At 55.6% G+C, this 22,881-nt stretch overlaps 1 protein-coding gene across 2 annotated transcripts in view; it reads right to left on the reverse strand.

Annotated features, from left to right (window-relative positions):
* LOC113489030 (receptor-type tyrosine-protein phosphatase V-like) overlaps positions 1-22,626 on the reverse strand; it is a 36,600-nt gene extending 13,974 nt beyond the window's left edge. For both annotated transcript variants that reach the window (XR_003400004.1, XM_026864514.1), the window contains exons 1-24: positions 22,102-22,626; positions 21,000-21,054; positions 18,384-18,650; positions 17,094-17,363; positions 16,243-16,509; positions 14,496-14,768; positions 13,586-13,846; positions 12,739-13,011; positions 12,036-12,305; positions 11,242-11,511; positions 10,527-10,799; positions 9,994-10,266; positions 9,297-9,566; positions 8,644-8,916; positions 7,566-7,838; positions 6,807-7,079; positions 5,679-5,948; positions 4,931-5,209; positions 4,559-4,693; positions 4,242-4,452; positions 1,566-1,633; positions 1,278-1,404; positions 907-954; positions 389-482 (exon numbers count right to left, since the gene is read on the reverse strand). Coding sequence is in view for 1 of the 2 variants with exons in the window: in XM_026864514.1 (XP_026720315.1) it covers positions 389-482; positions 907-954; positions 1,278-1,404; positions 1,566-1,633; positions 4,242-4,452; positions 4,559-4,693; positions 4,931-5,209; positions 5,679-5,948; positions 6,807-7,079; positions 7,566-7,838; positions 8,644-8,916; positions 9,297-9,566; positions 9,994-10,266; positions 10,527-10,799; positions 11,242-11,511; positions 12,036-12,305; positions 12,739-13,011; positions 13,586-13,846; positions 14,496-14,768; positions 16,243-16,509; positions 17,094-17,363; positions 18,384-18,650; positions 21,000-21,054; positions 22,102-22,167 (5,139 nt within the window). In the remaining variant the exon portion in view is untranslated. The remainder of the gene's footprint in view (positions 1-388; positions 483-906; positions 955-1,277; positions 1,405-1,565; positions 1,634-4,241; positions 4,453-4,558; positions 4,694-4,930; positions 5,210-5,678; positions 5,949-6,806; positions 7,080-7,565; positions 7,839-8,643; positions 8,917-9,296; positions 9,567-9,993; positions 10,267-10,526; positions 10,800-11,241; positions 11,512-12,035; positions 12,306-12,738; positions 13,012-13,585; positions 13,847-14,495; positions 14,769-16,242; positions 16,510-17,093; positions 17,364-18,383; positions 18,651-20,999; positions 21,055-22,101) is intronic.
* Positions 22,627-22,881: the final 255 nt, after the last annotated feature.

Raw genomic sequence — 22,881 nt, forward strand, 5'->3', positions numbered from 1 at the left:
CTCCTCTACCTTCTTTTTGGCTGCAGGGTCTTTTCTAACACTGTCAGGGTGGATCTTATTGCAACACCACTCAGCATCTTCACCCCCAGTCCAGGCCTGGGTCCCTCAGCTTTGTCCACCAGCAGCTAGGGACAGTGCTAGTTCACCTCATGCCACAGACAACATGTGTTTCCAGCAGAACTTGAATAAAACTGGTTTTGAGCAAAAGAATTGCCTGAGCACTGTGTCCATCCAATCTTTGGCCTCCAAGGCTGCCTGGTAGGGTGGCTGGATTGCTACAGAGATGGGTTACTGTCCCTGGAGATGAGGAGTTCATACAGGCCATCCAACAGCACAAGCTACCTAGACGGGAAATTAAGTCTCATCTCTAGCAGGAGTCTCATCTCACCTCAAACTCCTGGAAAAAAGCGTGGTTAGCACTTGCTGTCTTCATCTCATAGTACTGCTTGAAGTTCTGTACTGGAATTGGCCGATGGACGTTTCTGCATGAAATGAAGTCCAGAGGAAAACTTGCCTTAGCTATTGGGAGGTCTGGCAGGCCAGTCAGGTGGCCAATGAGACAGCCCAGCCTTGAGACCTGCAGTACCTGGATGCACACACACAGGGAAGGTTTATAGCCCATGTCTTTGCCCAGGGAAGTGGGTCCAACAGAGCATTGTTTAAATATTGTGAGGGATTTCAGGATGATGAGGCTATTCTCCTACTGCAGAAGCCTTGCAGAGGAGGTGTGGACAACGCATTGGGCAACAAATACTGAACATGGAAAAGCCCAAGATTTAAAAAATAACTGAAGGAGGCAATACAGAGTTGGATATTTTCCTGAGTCAAAGCATGAGAAAGGAAATAGGTGAAGGACTCTTGGACCTGCAGTGGGGACATACAGAGAGGGAAGATGCCAGCACTGACCTCAAGCTGTAGGTCTCCATTTCCTGGGGCAGACTGCTCTTCTTGGTTCTAGAATCAAAGTATGGGAGATGTTACTCATCCCTGCAGCGCAGGGACAGATGCTGTGAGCACACTGCATGCTGCTGGCTCACATTAGGCACGCTGCCTTGCACATGTGTAGGGTTCTGTGAATTAATTGCACACGGGCAGCCACCCTCTTCCTCAAGCAGATGCCTTTTGCTTCTGTGCTTGCCAGGCACAGCACCACTATCAGGTGTCCTAGTTTGCCTAAATCTCTTTTTATACCCTCTCACTGGTCTTCCTCCTGGTCTGCCACTGAAGGTTGAGTTTCTCAGCCTGCACTCACCAGGTAAGAGATGGTTCATTCTCACCTCTTTGCTCTGAGCTGTTTCCAGTAGATCAAAGCAAAAATAGCTCCAAGTGTCAAGACAAATCCCACGATGATTCCAGCGATTATTGGCATTGAGAGTGGAGTTGCATCTGCACCAGATCCAGCAGCTGGAATAAAAAAGAGGACAGAAGTGAGAATTAGTAAATGGCTGAGTTTATTCTATTTATTTGCGACAGCCTATGATCTCCCCCTGGCTTGCCAACTGTCAGGTTGTTAATTATCTCTAACCTACACAGCCAGGTAGGGAAGATGGCATTCTCCATCTTACCTGAGAACATGGTGAATGTCACTGCAGGAGCTACTGGGTCGTATTTGGTGAAGGCGGCGATGCTGAACCTAGGGTAAAGCAGAGCCCTGCTGTCAGGGGCAATCTGAACTAAGCACAGCACCCATGGAGCCAGCAGCAGGAAGACCCAAGGGAATAGGACATCTGCCTCTGTTTTGAAATGCTGTATTGGAAGAAGCTGGTTTTCTGGTAGGGATTCAGGGAATATGTGGAAACGCTCTTTCTTCCCTTTCCTGCCTCTTGGACATTTGTTGCACTTGGGAGAACACCAGAAAATGTTCAGAAAGCACAAGTGGAAAATAGCTCTCCTCTGAAGGGTTATTTGCAGAGACAAATAGTAAGTTTCTGCTCTCTTATAGGACACAAATAGGGAAAGGCAACAGTAAGTAGGGAAAATCAAGTTGGGTTAAGTCACTGTCAGTTCATGTCAATGCATTAACTGGGTTGACCTGTACTTATGCACACGAAGTGGCTGGTGCATCCTTTTCCCCATGGAGATCTGCCCCACATCCTCCTCCCAGCAGTGTGCACACCAAGCCTCACAGCTCCCTGCAGAGCTGGCTTCTTTCTGAGCAGGTAACTTGGAAGGGGAGGTCTTGTTGTGCCCTAAACGCAAGGTAAGACTTTCAAAGGTAGCTTTGCATTTTAGCAGCCAAGAGTTTGTGGAGCCCAGAGAGTCCCCCTGGCAGCACCCTGGACCTGGCTGCCAAAGCAAAGACCTCTTTGGGAATTGATTCTGCAGATGCCACGGCATGAGAGAGAAGGGCTTGTGGATAAATAACTCACTGAAAGATAGGAAGGGCTGGCTTTCTGTGTGGAGATGGGCTCAGCCTTATCTGCTTTTCACCACACTACTCATGATTAAGGAGGAAAGCAGCACAGCCTACTGAGGATAAATATTGTTTAGGGTAGACAAATTGAAAGCAAGCTGTGAAGAGGTGCTAAAGGGTCTTCTAGTCCTGAGTAACTGGACACTTAAGTACACGTTATTGAATCCTGGTAGGTGGGCTAATGACAATCTAACAGCTCTGAAGGAGCTGCTACCCTGCAGGAGGTCGATGTTGGAGTGAAAATGGCAGCTGGGAAGCAGGGAGGGCAGATACACATTCGCGGACTCACTGGACAGTATTTGGGAGGTGGAGGGGTCTCCCAGTGTTTGTGCTGTTGTGAAACTCCCCTCGAGGCTGCTGGCAGATCTTGGTCTGAGCCAACGTGTTGTAGCACAGACCCAGCTTTTGCCCAGACTGTCCCCTGCCTCAGCCGTGCTGCCTGGAGCACAGTTAAGCACCAAGGCTTGCCCTGCCTTGCCTGAGCGGGACTCAGGCAGGAGCTGTTAGCAATGGGGAATAGATGGGCTTGGTGGGCAGTCAATCTCAAATACAGCACCTAGGGAGAGCCCAAAGAGCTCTTTGCTCTTGATTATCCTACTCTGGGTGGGATTTCCAAGGGAATGGGTCTCTGGAAACTCCTTTTTTTCTTTTTTTTTCTTTTTTTTTTTTTTTTTTTTTTTTTTCCAGGAGAAGCAGCCACTTCCTACTCTCATGATGCAACACCAATCTCTATTCTCTGCCAGTGCTGCCCCAAACAGCAGCTTATGTTAAGAGCCCCTGTTTGGCAACATGTAAATCTAAAACGACTCTATAAGAACCTAAGTTTTTCATGTAAGTGCAGACTGCACATAGCAGAAGTAGAGAGTGAAGTAGAAAAGAAGAAAAGAAGGAGAGCCAGCAGGTCCAAACCCACACCAGGGACCTTGCCTCCACTCACCACAAAACCTAAGGGCAGATCTACTTCTCACTTACTCATAGGGGAAAGTCAAGGTCTCTCTCATGCACACACCCTTTCACTACCTTCTTTCTCTTTTCCCAACACTATCAGCCACTTCTGTCACTAGTCGGCCACTCTTGCTGTAAGTTTCTTTAAATTGAAGTGGGACAACCTTCCAGATTCTGGGGGATCCCTTTGTCAGAGAAATGTCTGGGGATACAGTCCCTGTTTGATGAGATCATGAGCTGCTAAATTAACAGAGGACTGACTAAAGACAGAATTCTTTCTCTGTAGTAGTAAACCTGTTTTACCATCAACTATTTTAAAGGTACCCTATTACAAAATATGTATGCTTGTACATTCATGTTCCTGGATTCTATTTACTGTCAAATAAGACTCTGAATTTATGACTATTGTGATCTCTGTGTGTGGAGAACTTGAACCTCAGCCTGTGCATTCATGCCCCTCAACCTTTGAACCCCCAGTAGTGTAGGCACCACTTGAACTGATGTTTCCCAATGGGTTTCATTTTGACACTACTTAAGTCTGCCTGTGGCTGTGAGTCACATGCAAAAGTCCTGCAAATAACAGCGGCCATTTTAGTTCTTACCCTGGAGGTGGACAACTGCCCATCTCCCAAGGCAACATGTACAGCCTTCAGTCAGCCTCAGCTTTCACTTCTGCTCTCCCTCTCCCTGCCCACTTACACGGTCTAACACTCTCTGGTATGCCAGGCCTTTCATTCCTCAAATGCTGCTTAGTGGAGCAACCCCTGGGGGTCTGGGGAGGATGAGGTGACATCCAGAGAGATGGCGGCACCTTGCAGGGACATGTGCAGTCCCTTTTCCCCTCCAGCCCCTTCCCCTCAGGAGCGGTGTTGACATCTCTCACCTGTACTGTTCATTGGCTTTCAGTTTCCCATTGCATGTTGCCCTGGACTGGCCGCACTCTTCTGTTCCCACTGGCACTCGCCAGGTTTCGGTGGAGCTCCTGGGGCTCGGATGGAAGGGACTGGGGATTAGCACAGCCAGGTAGGAGTCCTCTGTCCCATAATAGTGGTCATACCATGTGCTGGACATGATTTCCTGGGTGGGCCTCAGCACTGAAGGGGAATGTACAAGGTGACAGTGGTAGTCTCAAAGTGACGTCCAAGGGACCTGCTGCCCTCCAGGAAGCCAATGCAGACTAGGATGTGAAGGGGCACTTACGTGAGTCATTAGTGGTAGCAACGACACCATAATACTCAATCTGGCCATTCTCCTCGCTGAACAGGTCAGATGAAATGATAACTGTGGAGCTGGCCTCCACCTGGAAGATGTCTGCTCGAAGGGGTGGAGGCAGGGCTGGAAGGGGAACCAGCAAGCACAGTCTGTTAGTCTGTCTCTACTCCTACAGACCCACCACACATTGCTCAGCCTGTGACTGGTACCAGCATCACTGCCCAGAGCCCTGACCCACTGCAGTTCAATGCAGGACCACATAGGGCTCACAGGAATCTGGAAGAGTCCCCAAGTCTAATTAGCAACACTGGGTCTTCTCCTTGGTTCTGTGACAAGGTTGTGAGAAAGAAGGGAACTCACCCTCCACTGTTGTGTTGCAGAGAAGAGTCACAGCCTGGCTCTTCATTGCATTCATGCCCACTGTGCTCACACTGATTTGGTAGGATGAGTTTGGCCCCAGCCCCTCCAGACTGGCCTTGCTTGTAGGGATGCTCATGACATACTTGGAGGTGGGAGGTCCATCAGAGAGTCTCTCTGTCACCACCTCATAAGCCTCCACATCTCCAGGAGAGCTTGTCCAGTTCAAGTATAGACTCCTTGACTCTGATAGGCATTGCACATCCTCCACAGGGTTTGGCTCTGTGAAGGAGAGATATAGCAGGCTCTGAACTTACTGGATCAGGAGAATCCCAACCTCAGCCCATGCAGCAGCCAGGAGTCACTATGGTCCTCTACTGCCTGTCCCTAGGTTAATGAGAGAGGAGCAGAGCTGGACATCTGTGACCTGGGAGCCTTCTGTGCCAAGGGCCACAGGACAAGGCAAATGGGACAGGGCCTGAGCAGATATTTCGTAAGAGAAGCAGACCAATGGAGATCTCTGCTTCACAGGTAGCCAGGCCACAAACTCATGGGAAATCTCTGTGATGGGGCTAGTTTAGGGAGCTGATGGCTACCATAGGGACATCTTGCTGGCTTTCCTTATCTCCCACCATGAAGACTTCCCATGCTTCTGTTGACACCCAAGGGCTGATCCAGTCTTGAAGCCACCCAGGCACTTCCACCCCTTCCAGCCTGCACTCCCCCCATCCACACAGCAGCACACACCCACCCATTGGCACTGCCAGGGGCTTGGTGCTGCTCCAGTAGGGCCCAGCCACACAGCTCAAGGAGACAGAGTAGTTCCTCCCTGGGATCAGCCCCTGGAGGAGGTGCTGCACTTGCCCTCTGCTGAGGGCATGGCGCCGGGGAAATGTGCTGTTCCTGGGATCCCGCAGCCACAGCTGGCAGTCGTCCTGCTCTCCAGAAACACTGCCCCAGGAGATGAGCATTGTGTTGTTCCCTTCAGCCACCACAGAGAGATTTTTGGGAACTGAGGGGGCTACAATGAAAACCACACCAGGGAAGAGTTACTGGCATGCATGTACTCTCTTCCACCCTGTAAAGATACAAGTAGAAGATGGGTAATATGCAAATCAACTTCATATGTTCAGTGATAACATTTCTGCAGCTGCTGGCTGCCACCACCAGAAATGATCTTTAAATGGCAGTCAGAGGACATGCAGAGTGAGGAGCACGAGGAGATGGGGTTTTCCTCATGCTAATTAGCAAGTTTCATTAGAGACCTGCCTGAAGGGCTCTGCACATGACTCCCAGCACCCTGCCACAGGCTGGCTGAGCGTGGGAGCAGAGACCTCTGGATTCCCCAAGCAAAGTGCAGGGACAAGCACATGAAAAGGCTTATTGTGTTTATCTGCAATTTCCACATTCCTAAAAAAAAAAAAAAAAAAAAAAAAGCCCAGCCTCCCCTTAACCCCAATGCCAGGAATTTTCTGAGTGCCTGGGAGAAAGGCAGTAGGGATGGTAGGGTGTCCTCCCCAGGCTGTAATGCCTCGTGATCTCCCAGGCTGTGTGTGTCCTCTATCAGAGCAGCACTACTGCCATGGGATCCCTTGCCCTTGTTCAGTCACCCACGCCTGGAGGAGCCAGCTTGTGAGAACCTCAGGCCCATGAGCTGTAGGACTCCCTTCTGGAACAGCAACCATGGCTGCCAGACTGTCAGCAGTACTGCCGTGTTCTCCTCGCCACTCGGGGCTTGCACAGACCATGATCCCATCGCTATGGTGGGACCTACAGCTTCCAGGCAGCAGTCCTACCCATGTCCCTGCCCCTTCCCACCGCAGCTGGGGCAGGCTGCCCCTCATGAGTGACCTAAGGATATCCAGCTCTTGCCACTTACTTGTCCAGTCGCTGATGTTCCCTGCAGAGGCTGCATAGGGCCCTGCCACAGACACCACTTCCAGCAGGTATTTGTGTCCTGGAGCCAGGCCAGAAAAGGTGAATTTGCTGGTGCCTTTCCAAACAGATACATTGCCAGCCACAATACCTGATCCCGAATGATACAGGAGCAGCCTGTAACTGTCTTGTCCCTGGGGTTCAGCTCGCCAGGACACGCTCAGCCTGTTGGGGTACCCCTGGTTCGTCATGTACACATTATGGGGTGCCAGGGGGTCTGGAGAGACAGGATGGGAGACGTGTCAATGAAGGGTCTGAGGACATAACCTGGGTATCTTTGCAGTGTCATGGGGAGGGATGCACCATGCAGGACAGGGCACTGAACTGCAGTCTGGAGGCAGCTTCTGCAAGCATCAAGTGGTGCCTGTCTGAGCAGTGATAGACCTGTCCCAGCTGGAACAAGACACCTGGAGATGGGTGAGGAAGGAGCACCCAGCCAGCTAGAGGGGAGGGGAAGGTGAACACCCTGTCTGCTACTCCCTCCTTGGTGCCTCTAGTCTGAAGAACAGCCCCCAGAGATTCAGCTGGTCTAATCCATGCTTGTAGAGCTGATGGGTGGGCAGAGCCCAGCTCAGTGCCATGCCACTGATGTCAGGCAGGGCTTGGGGTCTGTCATGAAGGTCAGCAGGGTCATGTCCTTTGCCACATGAGCTTTTGTGACTGCACAGCAAGGCACACATCATCCTAAAAATATGGTACTCACATGTCCAGTTGCTGACATTCCCTGCAGGTGCCCGGTAGGACCCCGCCACAGACACCACCTCCAGCATATACTTGCTTCCTGGGGCCAGTCTTGTGAAGGTGAAGTTGTGGGTGTCTCTCCCAAGTGAGGTCGTAGCTGCCACGGTGCCCAGCCGTGCATGGTACAGGGTCAGTGCGTAGCCTTCTCGCCCCCCAGCTGCGGCTCCCCAGGATGCGCTCAGCCTGTCAGGGTGCCCCGTGCTCAGCAAGCGCACGGCAGTCGGGGGCAGCGGGCCTGAGGAGTCACCAGACCTGATGTTAGGGACTGGAGACCATGCAGAAGGAAACACGCACTTGACATGACATTGTGCAGCAGGACAGGTGCTCCCTGAGGGATGGGACTCACAGGGCCCCTCTGTCACACTTCTCCTCACTTTTTTCTTCTCCGTCCCCATCCCACCTCACCTTTAATGCTGCTCACCCTTTGTGGTCCCTCACATGACAACCCTTCTTCATTCAGGTCACCCTCATGCCCATAGCCCAGCTGGAGCACCTTTGCCACTGCTGCATGCACACACACCCCCCAGCACCCAGCTGGCATGCGGCAGCCTGGGCAGAGCCGGCACAGTGTCTATACTCTGTCCAGCCCTAAAATCCTTCTGGGTAGGGAGAAGTGCTGGACTAGTCCATCTCCAGAACAAAGACCTGTTCTCCTGGGAGGACTGTGGATTAGCCTTTTGTACCGATTCATTTCATGAACCTTTATATTAATGTGGTTTCTACCTGCTGGAGGAGACTCAGCGAGGGCGTGAATGGTCCTGTATACAGGAAGGTGGGACAGCATGGGCAGAGGGATGTCCTCACGTGGGCACAGCTGGGTATCCATACATGTCATCAGTATGTACTTAAGCAAGTCTACAGCTGAACATCCATGCGCCCATGAGGGTAACAGTGTACCCCTGTACTAACTGCTGTGTGTTGCACCCGTGCATGTGTGTGCACACCTCCAAAGGCACCAGGTCTCCTGTAAACCTCCTCAGGACTGCCCAGTGGTGCAACGCTCCCACCCCTCTGCAAGATACACTCCTCCAGGCACTCACGTGTCCAGCCACTGATGTTGGGTGCCGCTGCCTGATATGGTCCAGCTGTGGCACTGGCTTCCAGAGAATACTCGTATCCTGGGGTCAGGCCCATGAAGGTGAAGTTGTGGGTATCTCTCCCGAGTGAGGCTGTAGCTGCCACGGTGCCCAGCCACGTGCGATACAGGGTCAGTGTGTAGCCATCTCGCCCCCCAGCCGCAGATTCCCAGGATGTGCTCAACCTGTCGGAGTGCCCTGTGCTCAGCCAGTGCACAGCAGCCGGGGGCAGTGGGCCTGGGGAGGAAACAAAAGTCATTACCAGGACCCACATCTGGGCTGAGAGAAATGAGATGCTCCATGTCTGTGCCAAGCCTGTGCTGCAGAAGGTGGGTCAGCCCTGCAAGGTCCCAAGGGCTGGCTTTGCTCTTGACCCTGTGGCATCTGCCACCTCCCTAGCACTGCCTGAGCCTGTGGATGGCTGTGGATGCTACCAGAAACGTGGGTGGCCAGGCCACAGGGTCATGCACAGACTCCCCATGCTGCATCTGGCAGGGCATGAGCAGGTGCCTGCATGGGTGGGAGAGGAAGGCAGGATTTGGCTGCATCAGTATGGTCACCCAGGAAGAAGATCTGGTGGGGGACACCTCTCGCTGCAAGGAGAGCATCGTACTCACGTGTGCAGTGGGTGAGGTTGGGGGTGCTGGTGTGGAAGGGCCCAGCTGTGGCCCTCACTGCCACGCTGTAGCGGGTGCCAGGGCTCAGGTTCCTGAAGATGTGACTCCTGGCATCCCCACCCAGCACCATGTGCCCCACGCGACTGTTGGAGGCTGTGTCATAGACATCCACCACGTAGTCTTCTGCTCCTCGCCCCACTCCTGCCCAGGAGGCCTGCAGCATAGAGGCAGAGGGGCTGCCCAGGGTGAGGTTGGCAGGGGCCAAGGGATCTGGAAAGCAACAGGGAGAGAGTCAGTCCCTGTGTGCCACCACTTGCTGCTTGCTGCTATGAGCTGGCTGCTTTGCCCAGTGGTTCCTCATGCTCTGGTAGTGCTGGACTCCAGGTGGGCAGGCTGGCCCCCAGATAACCTTCCAGAGACAGGCATGAGTGCATGTGGCTCTGAGTGCAATATCCTCAGGGTTTGCAGTTGGACATGACAGGGGAGGTGAAGATGCCCAGAGCCTTTGAGGTGAGTAGGGGGGACTGGCTCTGTGTTGGAAGAGGAAGAACAGGGACCAGAAAGGTAGGACAAATATGTAGAAGCTAGGGGAACAGTGGGGATGGGGAAGGTGGTGGTGGTGGGTGCTCTGCAAAGCTCAGATGGAGGCTCTGGGGCACAGTGGAATGCTGTGTCCAACCCAGGCCATCAGACTCACGTGTCCATTGCGTGACATTGGTGGAGGAGGCTTCCAATGAGCCTTTCACAGCAGTGACCTGCACAGCAAACCTGCTGCCTGCCTCCAAGTGAGTCCAGGTGATGTTCTGGGCATCTGGACTCAAGGTCTGGACCTGATCCCTGCTCTGGGTGCTGAGGCTATACAAATTAACACGGTAGTGGTCCCTCCTGCCGGCAGGCTTGTTCCAGCTCATGTAAAGTTCTGACGAGCTGTCTGGGTTGGTAAGGCTCACGTTTGTTGGTGCGGCTGGAACTGCAAGGAAAGATGACAGACACATGAGTCAGAGAAAAAGATCCAGTTCTGAACATGCAACCATCCTCAGGGAGGAGTCTTTCTCTATGCCCACGTGGTACAAGAAGGCTGCAAGAAGCAGATGGCAGCAGGCCAGCATCACTAGGAACCAGGCCGAAGTGCCCTCCTCTCCCTGGGTGCCAACACTGATCCTCATCCCATTCTGGAGCTCCTCACAGTGCTCCCACCCAAATCGCCTGTGGGTGGTAATGGATGCTCACCTGTGCAGCCAGTGACATTTCTGGGGAGGGAGCGGTAGGGTCCAGCTACTGCCCAGATCTGAACAAGGTAGCAAGTTCCTGGTTCCAGCCCTACCAGGGTGACATTGGTGCTGTCCTTTCCTGCTTCCATGCTCCTTGCTGGTGCAGAAGAGCCCTCCTCGTGTATGCTGAGCAGATATCCATCCCTCTGCCCAGGAGGCACCTCCCAGTGCACAGCCAGAGCCCATGCAGTGCTGACGGGGCTTGCTGACAGGGAAAGAGGAGGCAGCGGGACTGTGGGAGAGAAACAGTGTTATGAAAGCCAAATGTGGGATGACCAGGACTGGCTCTAATTTGGGAATGAAGCTGTCTAAGGACAGCTGAGGGCACTGGGCTGCTCCCATATCAAAGCTGCTCCCTGCGTCCCAGGTGATAATGGTGCATCACCACCATGGCCTGAGACCCCCTTGTCCCAGAGTGCTGGGGCAGGCCTGCAGCGTGTCCCACTGAGCTGCTGGGCTCAGAATGAGTGAGGGTCACAGCAAGAGAGCCAGCATCCTCAGTACAAGACAGGCACCAGTGGGGTTGCAGGGACAAGGAGAAGTGGTGGCAGCTTACTGCCAGTTCTCCCGCAGAACAGCCCTGGGACCCCTGTCTTGGTCCACAGCCCCTCACCAGGCCAGAATCAGGCTGGGTACCAGGGATGGGGATGGCTGCAGAGGAGCTGTGTTCCTACCAGTGTAGCCGATGGCAGTCTGAGAGGAGGTGCGATGAGGCCCAGCCTGAGAAATGATCTCCACGCGGTATCGGGACCCTGGCACGAGCCCCTCCAGGTCAAGCTGGGTGACTCCACGGGGGATGGACACATTCCTGATGATGGACAGGGACTCAGCCACCGAGAGCTGTACCAAGTGGTCTCTGCCACCACCTGACTCCACCCAGCTCACATGTAGCTCCTGGGGCCTCCGGCCAGGCTGTACACTCACATTAGCCAGAGACAGTGGATCTAGGGGGAAACACAGCATGGAGATCCATGAGATGGTGGAGGAAAGCAACTGGAGAAGGCAGGACACAGCCTGCACCTCTGCATGGGGCTAAAGGAGAAGTGGGGGCAGCTGACTGCCAGCTCTCCTGTCCTGGGGGACATGCACATGAGAAGAGGGCACTGAGCTCCCCAGTGGGCTGCTCTGCTCCACGGACAAGGAGCAGAAAGCTCATATGCGTCTCTGTGCTTACTCTCTAGCATCCCACTCCCACCAGTCCCAGGCTGGCCTGGAGATCACAAGTGATCTAGGCAGAAGGTTCAGCTTGACTGGGGAAAGCCTGAGTTGTGGAAAATGGTCTTTTGGGGCCCAGAAGCCAGCATACAGCACCTAACTCATGACATGTGCTCCCATTTCCAGGGGCAGGGAGCACACAGGTATCACCAGAGCCCTCCTTCTGCCCAGACATGTCCATGTCACTGCCAGTCTTTCAGGCAGTGCCAGGATGCCCAGTCTCTGCAGGAGGCTGGGGACTCTTCTCACTCACATGTCCACTCAGTGGCAAAGTGTGACGAGGATCTGTATGGTCCAGCAAGGACGGTCACCTTCAGGAAGTACTGAATGCCAGGGGAAAGTCCCAGGAATGTGAAGTTGTGGGTGTTTGGCCCCACGGAGATGTTCCTCTGTGCTGGATGGTTCTTGCTGTAGAGCTGGAGGTGAAACTGGTCCACATCACCAGCAGCCTTGTCCCAGAAGGCAGAGAGTCCCAGCGGGCGTCGAGTGTTGGTCAGGGTCACGCCAGCCGGAGCCAGGGGGTCTGAGAGAGAAGAGACATCCAGGCAGTGACAGGCAGTCGTCAGTGGAGTGGGGGCCTGTCCTGGGCACCTTCCACTGCCTGTCCCTGACAGACTCAGGTCAGGTAAATGAGCCCTGGCATATCAAACCCTGGAACAGCCTGACCATCTTCTCCACAACAAACCCACCTTTCCTGCTGTGTGACATTTGGAAATGTTTTCTGTTCAGTGATGGGTTTCTCCTGCACTGAAGACCCTTTTACTTCCAACCTGACCGAATGTGGCTCTGGTTGTCCTTCCACTCCTCATCTGCTTATGCATCCCTGCCCCTGGTTCCCCCTCCTCCCCATAAATGGTTCATACTCTGCCTTGCTTCCACGCCGTGAGCTTTCTGCTCTCATTGGCAGGCCATGGTTACGATTCACGGGAGGGCTGAGGCAGGGGTATCACACTCACATGTCCAGTCTGTGGCTGATCTCACAGGGGATCTGTAAGGTCCAGCCATAGCAGCCATCTCTAACGTATACTGTCGCCCAGGAACCAAGTCCTCGAAGGTGACATTCGTCCAGTTGTTTCCCACAGTCATGTTCCTGACCCACTCCTGGGACTTGGTTTCCCAGAGGGTGCCTGTGTAGCCGGTGCTGCTAGCAGGAGCTGCTCTCCAGGAGGCGTGCAGAGAGGTACTGTGGCCCTGATTGCTGAGGGTCAGCTGCTCCAGGGGCAGAGGATCTAGGAAAGGAAAGCTCTAGAGTCACAGCTGCACCTGGACTGGGGTCACCCGGCAGAAGCACAACCCCAAATGTGCCGTGGCTGGAGACCCTTCCCTGGAAGAACCCAGATCCCGGTTCTCTGGCCACCTGTGGGGTCTGAGCAGGACATTGTCACCCCTGCTGACACCCACCCACCAGTTTGGCAGGGACTGGGCCAGCACAGAGTTCAAACCGGAATGGTAAGAGAGGACTGCTCTGGTGCTGGAGGAGGTGGTGGGTGGGAAGGTCTAAACAAGGACAGTGGAGAGGTGGATCAAGGCAGATCCAGCCTGAGCAGTGCCACAGGAGCGTGGCCTGAGGGAAGAGGAGGAGGGCACCTGGGCTCTGCTGACCCTTGTGCCAGGTGACTGGGATACAGACCAGAGTCAGACACATCCAGCAACACCTGTTTTCCTCCTGAGCCTTTTGACCTTTTATTGCATGAAGATGCAGAAGACATGTGCTATTACATGTCCTGAGGCGCAACACTGAGAGGAAGGGCAAGATCCAGTGGGAAGCCCAGGGCTGGCTGCGGTGAGGGCTGCGGCACTCACATGTCCAGTTGGTGATGCGCCGGGATGAGGACGTGTAGGGGCCAGCCACGGTGCTGACCTCAAAGGTGTAGAGTGTCCCAGGGTGGACACCCTCATAGGTGAAATTGGTGACACCTCTGAGCAGTGAGCTGTTCTTCACAGGGTGCTCCACGGGGCTGAGGGCCAGCAGGTAGCCCTCTCCCATTGCCTCCTCCCAGCTGGCTAGTAGGCTGTAGGGGCTCCCTTGGCTCGACAGACTCACACCAGATGGTGCTAGCGGTTCTGCAAGGGACAAGGATGGGATCTGCACGTCACTGCGTGGGACAGTGCATCAGACAGCTCTCACAACACTCTGCAGTGGTCCGCCCACCAAACACAGGCAGCCAGGGCTTCAGGGAGAGCCTTTTACTGCTCTCGGCACCAGGGGCTGGGTGAGTGGCTCCCCACACTGCTTAAGGCTCCAGTTCTTCCTTCCTGGGGTGGCAGCTCTGGGACAGCACCATCCACAGCTCCACAGGTCACCCAGGATGGACTGGGCACAGGGAGATTCTGCTCTGGGGACCCTGGTGGTGCTTCACTACCCACCAAACCAGCTGCTGTGAGCAGGCAGAGGGGAAGCTACCTTGATTCCTGCCAAACACTGAGTCCAAAGGTTACTGAGTAGGATCTGGTCTTGATTTGTGCCTGACACCACCTGGCACAAGTCTGCCAAGGACCTCCAAGTCCACCCTCACAAGAAACAGTGCGGCAGCAGATGTTGCCACCCCGACCTTCAGCCTGCTCTTGAGCCCAGGTGTCACTGCACTGCCCAGCCCCATCTCTGCCCCTGCCGGAGTCCCTCTCCCCATCCTGCCACCTCCCTCTGGGCATCAGCCCCCCCATCAGGTGGCAGAAATGGCCTTGAAAGGACACACTTGGGCTTTCTGCTTACGTGTCCAGGCTGCTGTACTGTGGGCTGATGCCCGGTAAGGTCCAGCCACCGCTGTCACCTGGACAGAGTATTGCTTCCCAGGGCTCAGCCCATGGAAGGTGACACGATCATTGTCTCCGCTGACGGAGATGTTCCTCGTCAGAGCTCCATCCTCTCCCTCCTGCAGTGTCACCAGGTAGAAGTCCCTCTCTCCTGCTGGGGTGCTCCAGCGAGCCTCCAGGGAGCTCTGCTCCTCTGCACTGCTCAGCGTCACATTGCCAGGACTCAGGGGGTCTGGAAGGGAAGGGAATGGAATTGTGTTTGTCGGAATTATGGGATACTCTGGGCCCCATACACTCCTAAACCTTGTTCCCTGCTTCTTTATCTGCCAGGATTACGTCCAGCCTTAGACATCCTTTGGAACATGCTGCCTCCACTCCCTAGCACAACCATTCCTGGTCTAACAGAGCCCAGACAAAGCTGGCAGCCCTGCTGGGAAATTCCTAAACGTCACCCTCCTCTCCATTTGTGTCCCATCACGAGCTTGCTGATATTCCCACGAACTGGCCTGGCTGGACGCCCCTGGCTCCTGCATCTGGCACCGGGGACTTTTGTTCAGTCAAGTAGGTCAGAGCCACAGACGGCAACAGCAGGGATTGAATCAGACTCACTTCATAGCAGAAACAAACCAGCTGGGTGTGTGGAGGTCTTCCAAAATCCCAGCTGCAGAGTCAGCAGTGAGAAGCCTCCAGCTTCCTGGACTGGCAGGCGGGGCAGGAAAGAGACTTGTCACCTGGTGGCACCCAGGTCCTTCCAGCATACGCTTGAGCAGTGTCTGCCCAGGGCCAGGACGAGTCACTGGCCACAACAGCTCTGAGTTTGCAGCTTGGCACCTCCATAATTTGGTGCTCCTCACTAGATAGGGCCAACACTTTCCTGACATTTGATATGAGTCTTGCTCTGTCCAGGCAGCTAGGCTTGCCCTCTCCATTCCCCCCCATTTTTCTGGGATCATCTGGGAGAGCAAGTCTGGGGCCAGAACTGTTTTCAGTGCTACGGACATGGTGTCGGCAGCAAACCAGGCCTGGGGTGGTGGAAGCCACCCTCTCTCACAGGGCTCTTGTCAGCCTGAAGCCAAAAGGTGGAGGAGGTTGGGCTGAATGGCGCAACTAGCTGGGGTTTTCCCAGCTGCGGACTGGGAGGGCTACCCTCAATTTCTTGACCTTCCAGAGGCTGGATTCCTTGGCTGTGTTTGAACAGCACTCATCACATTAGGGACATCCACCAGGATGAGGTTATCAGGTCCTACCAAACTACAGCCTTGACAGCAATCAAAGAGGACCAAAAATCCATTTCCCTCCAGAAAACTCTGAACCAGATAAACTGCTATCCTCTTGTCCCCTGTTTTCTCTGCTGCCCTTGGCAGCCCTGAGGCATGTGAGAGCCCAGCCCCAGCTGCACTGAACACCAGTGGCATCTGATGCCCTTCCATCCTCCTCCTCAGCAAGAGGCCACAGGCTGATCCCAGTGTATCCCAGGGAGAAGCAGGCTGGCACTGGGAATTCACCTGTCATGGGGACACCTTGGCCCCACTGTCACAGTGCCCCAGAGCTGAATCCTGGGGTGGCTTTTGGCCAGGTCCAAAGCAGAAGAATTTCCCTCTGCACCTGGAGCTCTGGCAGGAGATGTCTGGACCGAGGCTGGACCAGGGACAGGGAGGAAGCCAGGGCCACCAAGGTCCTCCCCGCCCCCTGGCCATTACACTCACATGTCCAAGCAGTAGCGTTGGGTCCCCTCGCAGTGTAGGGCCCAGCTGTGGCGCTCAGCCCCAGCCAGTACTGGGTGCCGGGGTGGAGATGCTGGAAGGTGTAGCTGGTGAGGCCCCTCCTGGCTGACAGGGTCGTGGTCACCGTCTGGGTGAGGAGGTTGTGGAGTGCGAGGTGGAGCCAGGCAGCCCCTGCAGCATGGGCCCAGGAGGCGATGAGGCTTGTGCTGGAGCCTGGGCTGAGCCTCAGCTGGGTGGGAATGGAGGGAGCTGAGGGGAAAAGCAGGAGGCAGTGAGGTTCAGCACTGGGGATGGGGGTCCCTGGACCTTCCTCTCTCCCCAGGGTCTCCTACACCCACAGCTGCTCTCTAGGCTGGCATGGGGGCTAAGGTCTGGCAGGGGGCTGCTGAGGGATGTCTCTCCCATGTCCCTTTCCAGAAGGGCTGAAGGGCTCTTCAGGTTCCTCCATACTGTCCCGCTTTTTCAGGCTGCAGGGCAGAGGGGGTGGCAGGCTGGGTAATGCAACATTTCTGCAGCTTCCACCAGTCAAGATCTTTTGCCAGATTGCCCAGACTGTCCTTCTCCCATGGGGACATGGAGCACACAAACCCAGCTGCGGGTCCTGAAAGGCAGGCCTGAGGTGTGACATTTTCCCCTTGGCCTGGTACACTGGGCTTACAGGGAGGATGTGAAAACCACCCAGCTGCTCCCCATCCTAAACAAACTCCCCATCACAAGCCTGGAGACCTCCTCTGCCTCTCTGCCAGCCCAGCTGGCACATTTGCTGACCCCCTCCTGCCAAACCCTTTCTCCCACCCCTTCCCTCTTGGGCAGGCACACCCTTCACTTCCTACCTGTCCACTGGTGGATACTGGTGCTCGCCTGGCCAGATCCAGCCAGTGTGCTGACCTTCAGGGCGTACTCGCTGCCAGCCAGCAACCCATCAAACAGGAATATGGAGGCGTTTGGCAGGATGGAAGCATTTCTCACCAGCGTCTGGGATTCGCTGTGGTAGAGGGCAAGGTGGTAGCCATCTCGCTGACCGAGGGCGTGCACCCAGGAGGCGTGCAGCACGGCAGAGCTCCCACCACTGCTCAGGCTCAGGTTGCGGACGGGTGAAGGACCTGCATTGGACAGGGCACAGACGGTGTTGGCTGGTTGCCTGGCAGTCCCTGCTCAAGGGCTGGTGGGACAGTGCCTTCACCTGGTGAGGTCCTGCCAGCCAGCCCCACAGGATTCAATCCCCCAAGCACAGTCCTAGCACCTCCCTGACCTCACCAGTCTCCCATGGGTTCTGTAGGCTGAACCATCCCCTTTGGATCAGCCTCTGCACAGTCACTCTGAACCAGGCAGGAAGGCTCAGTCAGGGGCAACACACCAGGTGGGCTCTGAGAAAGGTGAAGCCATCAGCGCTTACCCACGAGTTCACCTGCTGCCAGGTTCCTGCTGGCCCAGTGGACCCTGCCTCCTGCCTTCTGATGAGCACCAGCCCCTGCTCCCTGCAGCCACCACTGCTGTCTGATACCAGCCCTTCTGCTGGCCAACACCCTCCCTTCAGCTCTTCTCTCCTTTTCTAGGTTTTCCACCTTCACCTGCACTGATTTACTCAAGGATCTTCTGGAGAGATGCAGTCAAAGGCTGCCATCCTCACCTGAGCTGTGGGCTCACCAGACCTGCTCCCTTCCCCCAGTCCTTGGCATCAGCCAGGGAGGGCGTAGGGCATGGCTTGAAGGGTGAGCCAGTGATTGACAGAGATGTACCAGAATCACAGAGCAGATGCTACTTCCTTGTCACTCTTTCTAGACCTTCAGGCATGACATTTTCCAGACCTCAGCTCTCTGCAGTCCACATTATAGGTTGGTCTGTCATTAGCTAGATCATTCCAGGAGAAGATATAGCATGAACCCTGCCCATGCAAGGTGTAGGGACAGGACCCTCCCTCCACATGGATGAGGGAATGACCCTGGGGCTATGGGGACCGGGGAAGGACCCTAATCCTTGTGGAAGCAAGGAAAGACCTGACCTTCCCATGAACTCATGGAACTCCAGACAAGCCTGTATGTTGCACCCTCCTAAGCAGTGTGATGATCATTTTAGGAGCACTTGAAACTGTTTGACTCTGCAGTCCCTGCGGAACCCCTTACTTGTCTGTGCTGTGACTGTCTGGCTGGCGGTCTTCATGCAGGGAAGCGTGGCTGTCACCTCAATCTTGTAGCGCATGCCAGGGGTCAGCTCGTGGAACCAGAAGCTGGTGATGTTGGGTCCAGCAGATCCATTCTGCAGTGGCGTGCCTGACCCCAGGGAGGAGAGGGCAAGCAAGTACCCCTCGGCACCTCCCTCTGGCTCATCCCAGGACAGAAGGAGCGAGTCTGACCGGCCATGGGCACTCACGTTGAGGTTCAGGAGGGTTCCTGCAGAGGCAAAGCCGAAACCCTCCACAGGAAGCTGTGGTGTTGCTGTGTGGCCAGCCCACAGGGCCTGGCTCCCGAACCACCCACCCTCGCTGCACACCTTGGCACAGGCCACCACCATGGGCACTGCCCCACTTCAGCCAGACCCCCCAACCCCGAGGGCTCTGGACAGCCTTTGGAAAACACAAGAAGGTTCAGAAACGCCCATGGACTGGGGCGAAAGGCACCACATGAAAGAGATTCTCCTAAGCATGGAGCATCTTCTCCATTGGAGAAAGACCAGAAGGCTTCAGGCCATCACATACTTTGTCCAGACAGCCATGGCTTATGGCAGAAAAGTTGCCCTGGCTGAGTATAATCCATTGCTCACCATCTCGGTTAGTTTGAGTCCCCAAAAAGAAGTTGATGGGCTCTGGGTCCACCTTGCAGAAGCAGGACAATGGCCAGGGAGGGAGCAGGGTGGATATGGCAGTGGAGCCGTTACGCTCCCTGCAATAACCTCTGATGCTGTGTGGGCTCTGACAGACAAGATGGTAAAAATCACTTTGGAGGGATCAAGGCACAGACTCCCCACTGTCCTGCCTAGGGCAGAGGTGACGGGAAGAGCAGGACACTGCATACATGGAGGAAATGGGCCGAATTTGCACAACCTCCTGCAAGGTCAGCATGCTGTGGCTGCAGGGCCAGTGCTGGGGCATCCAGATGGAGAGCGTCTGGGGACAAGGAAGTGGCATACAGGGCTTGGCCTAATTGATGGGTCAGTGGCCAAAACTGCTATTGAATCCCTGCCCTTAGAGTTGTTCAGGAACCACCTACACAAACAGGAGCCAGACAGAGCCTGTCTGTTGGGACCAAGCTGGCAACGTGACCCTCGCGGGCTCCATCTCTGCCCCCCTGTGCCTCCACTAACACACCACCACACACTGCCCATCCCCAGCCTCGCTGTGAACCATAAGCTCTGTTGCTTTCAGCCTTTGGGAAACAACAAAACAGCTCTAGTGCTAATAAGATATATGTGTAATAATTAGCACTTAAAATTTATGACGTGCAGCATGTTGTAACAGGCTTACATGTGATCTGGCATGGCAAGAAAGCTTTAAAAAAGTACAACTATTGCCCCAGAGGTCTGCCCTGGGCTGCCTCTACACAGCAAAAGAGGAGCAGTGTGGGGTGAGCCGCAGGGAGAGCAGCACCTTTGGGACTGCTCAGGTGTTGTGTGTGGCCTTCTCACAAAGCTGGACAGTTTCAGAACTACATGCAACTTCTCTTTCATGCAATGCCATTGTTTGAGACATGCTGCCATGCTCAGCAAAGGAGTGCAAAGGAAATTGGGGGTTAGATGGACACAAAAGAGAAGGACATGGTCCCCCTGGAAAAAGTCTTCTCAGTGCTATCCCTGAGCAGTTCAAGCACAGATTTAGGAACAGACTGCTCAGAAAGGGTTTTATGAATGTATTTGGGTGTCCATGGGTCAGGTGTCTACTGGGCCAGCTGCCCTGGGCTTCCCTTGCTGTTGGCAGAGACCCAGTGGCAGCAGCTCATGGAGCACAGGGCATGGCCAATCTTCTGAAGACAGCCAGCGGGATCGCGCCCTGTGTGGAGTCCAAACAGGGATGTTTTTTCGCTGCAGGCTTTTTCTTATCTCTTGAAGGTACGAGTTCTCCACCCACGTCTGTCTGCTTCTCTCAGGTTTCCAACAGACTACATCGCCTGCCTCCATCTGTCCCTTGGCAATCATCTTCACCTCTGCAGTACAAATGTACTAATATCTGAAACGGGGCAGAGGCATCCTCCAGCCCTGAGGCCCGTGATCACAACACTGCTCATGCCTCCATAGATAAGCTTCTTTAACCACATCGAAGCCACATCCAGGTACACCCCATGCCCTGACTGGTGCCTGCAGATCATCTGGGAGAGTTTCCACTGGCAACAGGCCAGCGCCAAGTGGGCACCACGCTGGCTCCAGGGTGAGCATGGCTGTGCCGCTCCCTAGGCAGCTCAGCACATCCATGGGGCTGCCCCATGGAGTATGATCCTGCCCAGCCAGCGGCAGCAGCTCCGTGCAGGGCACCTATGCCTGTGCTGCTGCTGAGCCCACTTGATGCCCCATGGGAAGGAGAGAGCTTGGAGCCTTGTTTCTCTCTCACATAAGGTTGGTTGCTGGAGGAGGATGGGGCTGACTCCCTGCCCTACCCTGGCCATGATCTGCAGTTTGCAGGAAATCTAAAGCAGAGTATTTACAAAGCTACGCAACTCCAAGAGTCCTGGCCCAGTGCATCTGCTCATCTCATCACTCCTGGGCACCAAGACCACCCTCTGCAGCCCGGGAACCTCTTTGCTTTGACTTACCTCCATCACTGTGTGCATCCATCCCTGCCCGTTCTGTTCGGTTGCATCCCCTGCCCTGGGAGATTGAAGATGTCACATGAGAGAGGAGCAAGGTGAGGTGGTCTGAGCTGAGACTGATGCCTGCGAGAGGTGCCCTGTCCCAGGCCAGGGGTGAGGCTGGCCAGGCACAGGTCCCACCCTGCCACGGCATCTGGGGGCTGTGACCCTCGGGGGACTGTGACCCCTTTTCCCAGGAGAGCCCAGGTCACTGCTCACATTGCCTTCCCCTAGCCAAGGCAGGGAAACAGACTCAGGAGTCATAGCTTGTGGGCTGCCCTGGCCTTCTGCACGGGTCCTGGGACTGCAGACCAACACGAGGCCATGCCCACAGGGGAAGACATCCCACCAAAACAGCCAGGGCACAAGACATCCCATGATCACGGGGGGGAGGGTGGAGGGACCCCAGACCTTAGTCCAGCTGCCATCCCCCACAGTCTACAAAGCAAGGGCTTGGCCTGAGTGCTCCAGAGTATCCAGCACCCTCCACACCGCAGCGGGTGCTGAGCAGGCTTACGGGACACGCGTCTCCCCACAGTCTGCTCATGAACAGGGTGTGCCCTGCTTTAGGTTGAGGCTAGTTCCCTCCACATTAAAGGAAATATCTCTGCCCACTCCCTGTCCCGCAACAAGCCACAGAGGAGCAATCATCTTTCCTTCGTTATTTCCCCCTTGGCTCTGCTGGCTGACTCATTTCTGGCTCCCCACCGACGGCGGTGCCTTTGGGTGGGTGTGCACGGAGGGGAGCGAAGGGGCTCCGGAGCCCTGGGAACAGCAGCCAGGCAATTCCTGGGGCGAGGAGCTGTGCAGCCATGGCAGCAGTAACACGCTCCGATCCCAGGCTCTGGGGCGAGAGGGCATGGTGGGGAGGGGGGGAGCTGGAGGAAAGAGCCAGCTCGTAATTGCAAACGTTGCTAATTTGGTGCAGCTGCATGGCTGGAGAGGCAGCCCAGAAATATGCCGTCATTCCTCAGCGGGGTAGGACTATGCAAAGCCCCTTGCTGCCAGTGAGCTTGGAGCCAAGAGCCTGCATGGACAAGCGGGGGTTCAAGAGACAGGGGCTTACCTCTGCCAGCGTTCCCAGGAGCCCCGGCACCCACAGGACCAGCAGCGGCAGCAGCGGCGGCCTCATTGGGACCAGGGTGGCTGCAGATTAGAGGGGTGACAAGTTGGGGGGGTGGCTTCTTAGCAGTGGCTGTCCCCAGCCAGCCCCTTCTCCCATGGCAGCGAGGGGCTGTGTCCCCGCATGCTTTCCGAGCGCGGGGGGCAGGACGACATCAGCGGGCAGCGGCGTCGCACGCCAGGGCGCTGCGCATCGGCGCCGCCGGTGCCTGGGCAGGAGCAGGGCGCGCCGCCGGGCCGGGAGCCGTCCGGTGGGGGGGTGTGCCTCTCGCTCTGTGCATTTGCTATTGTTCCCGCGGATCTGTGTCCCTCTGCGGTATCCCGGCAGCTGTCCTTGTGTCAGCGTGTGCGTGCCGCGGCTAGAGAGCTGCTTGCCGGCGGGGCTTGGCGGGGGTTCTCACTGCGGCTCGGTCTCTGCACGGCTGGAGCCCGGTCTGGCCATCAGAAGTTCTTGCAGAGTTGTGGGAGTTGGTGCTGAGAGGGGAGGAGCAGGACAGATGGCGGCTCTGAGCTGGGAGGGAGTGCCCAGACCAGCCCCCAGCGAGGGGAGGAAGGGCGGACCGGAGCCGCCGCCGGCCGGGATGCTGGAGGGAGCCTTGGCACCGGTGTGGCCCCGGGGTGCTGCGCACCTTGCGCCTGGCTCCGTGCCTGGCACATTCAGGCACTTTTCAGATCCGTATGCGGGAATTTCTGCACGGGGGGGCTGATGGGGAACGGGAGGTTT

Source organism: Athene cunicularia (genome assembly GCF_003259725.1).
Source record: "Athene cunicularia isolate RWA chromosome 26 unlocalized genomic scaffold, athCun1 chr26_part2, whole genome shotgun sequence".
Taxonomy (NCBI): domain Eukaryota; kingdom Metazoa; phylum Chordata; class Aves; order Strigiformes; family Strigidae; genus Athene; species Athene cunicularia.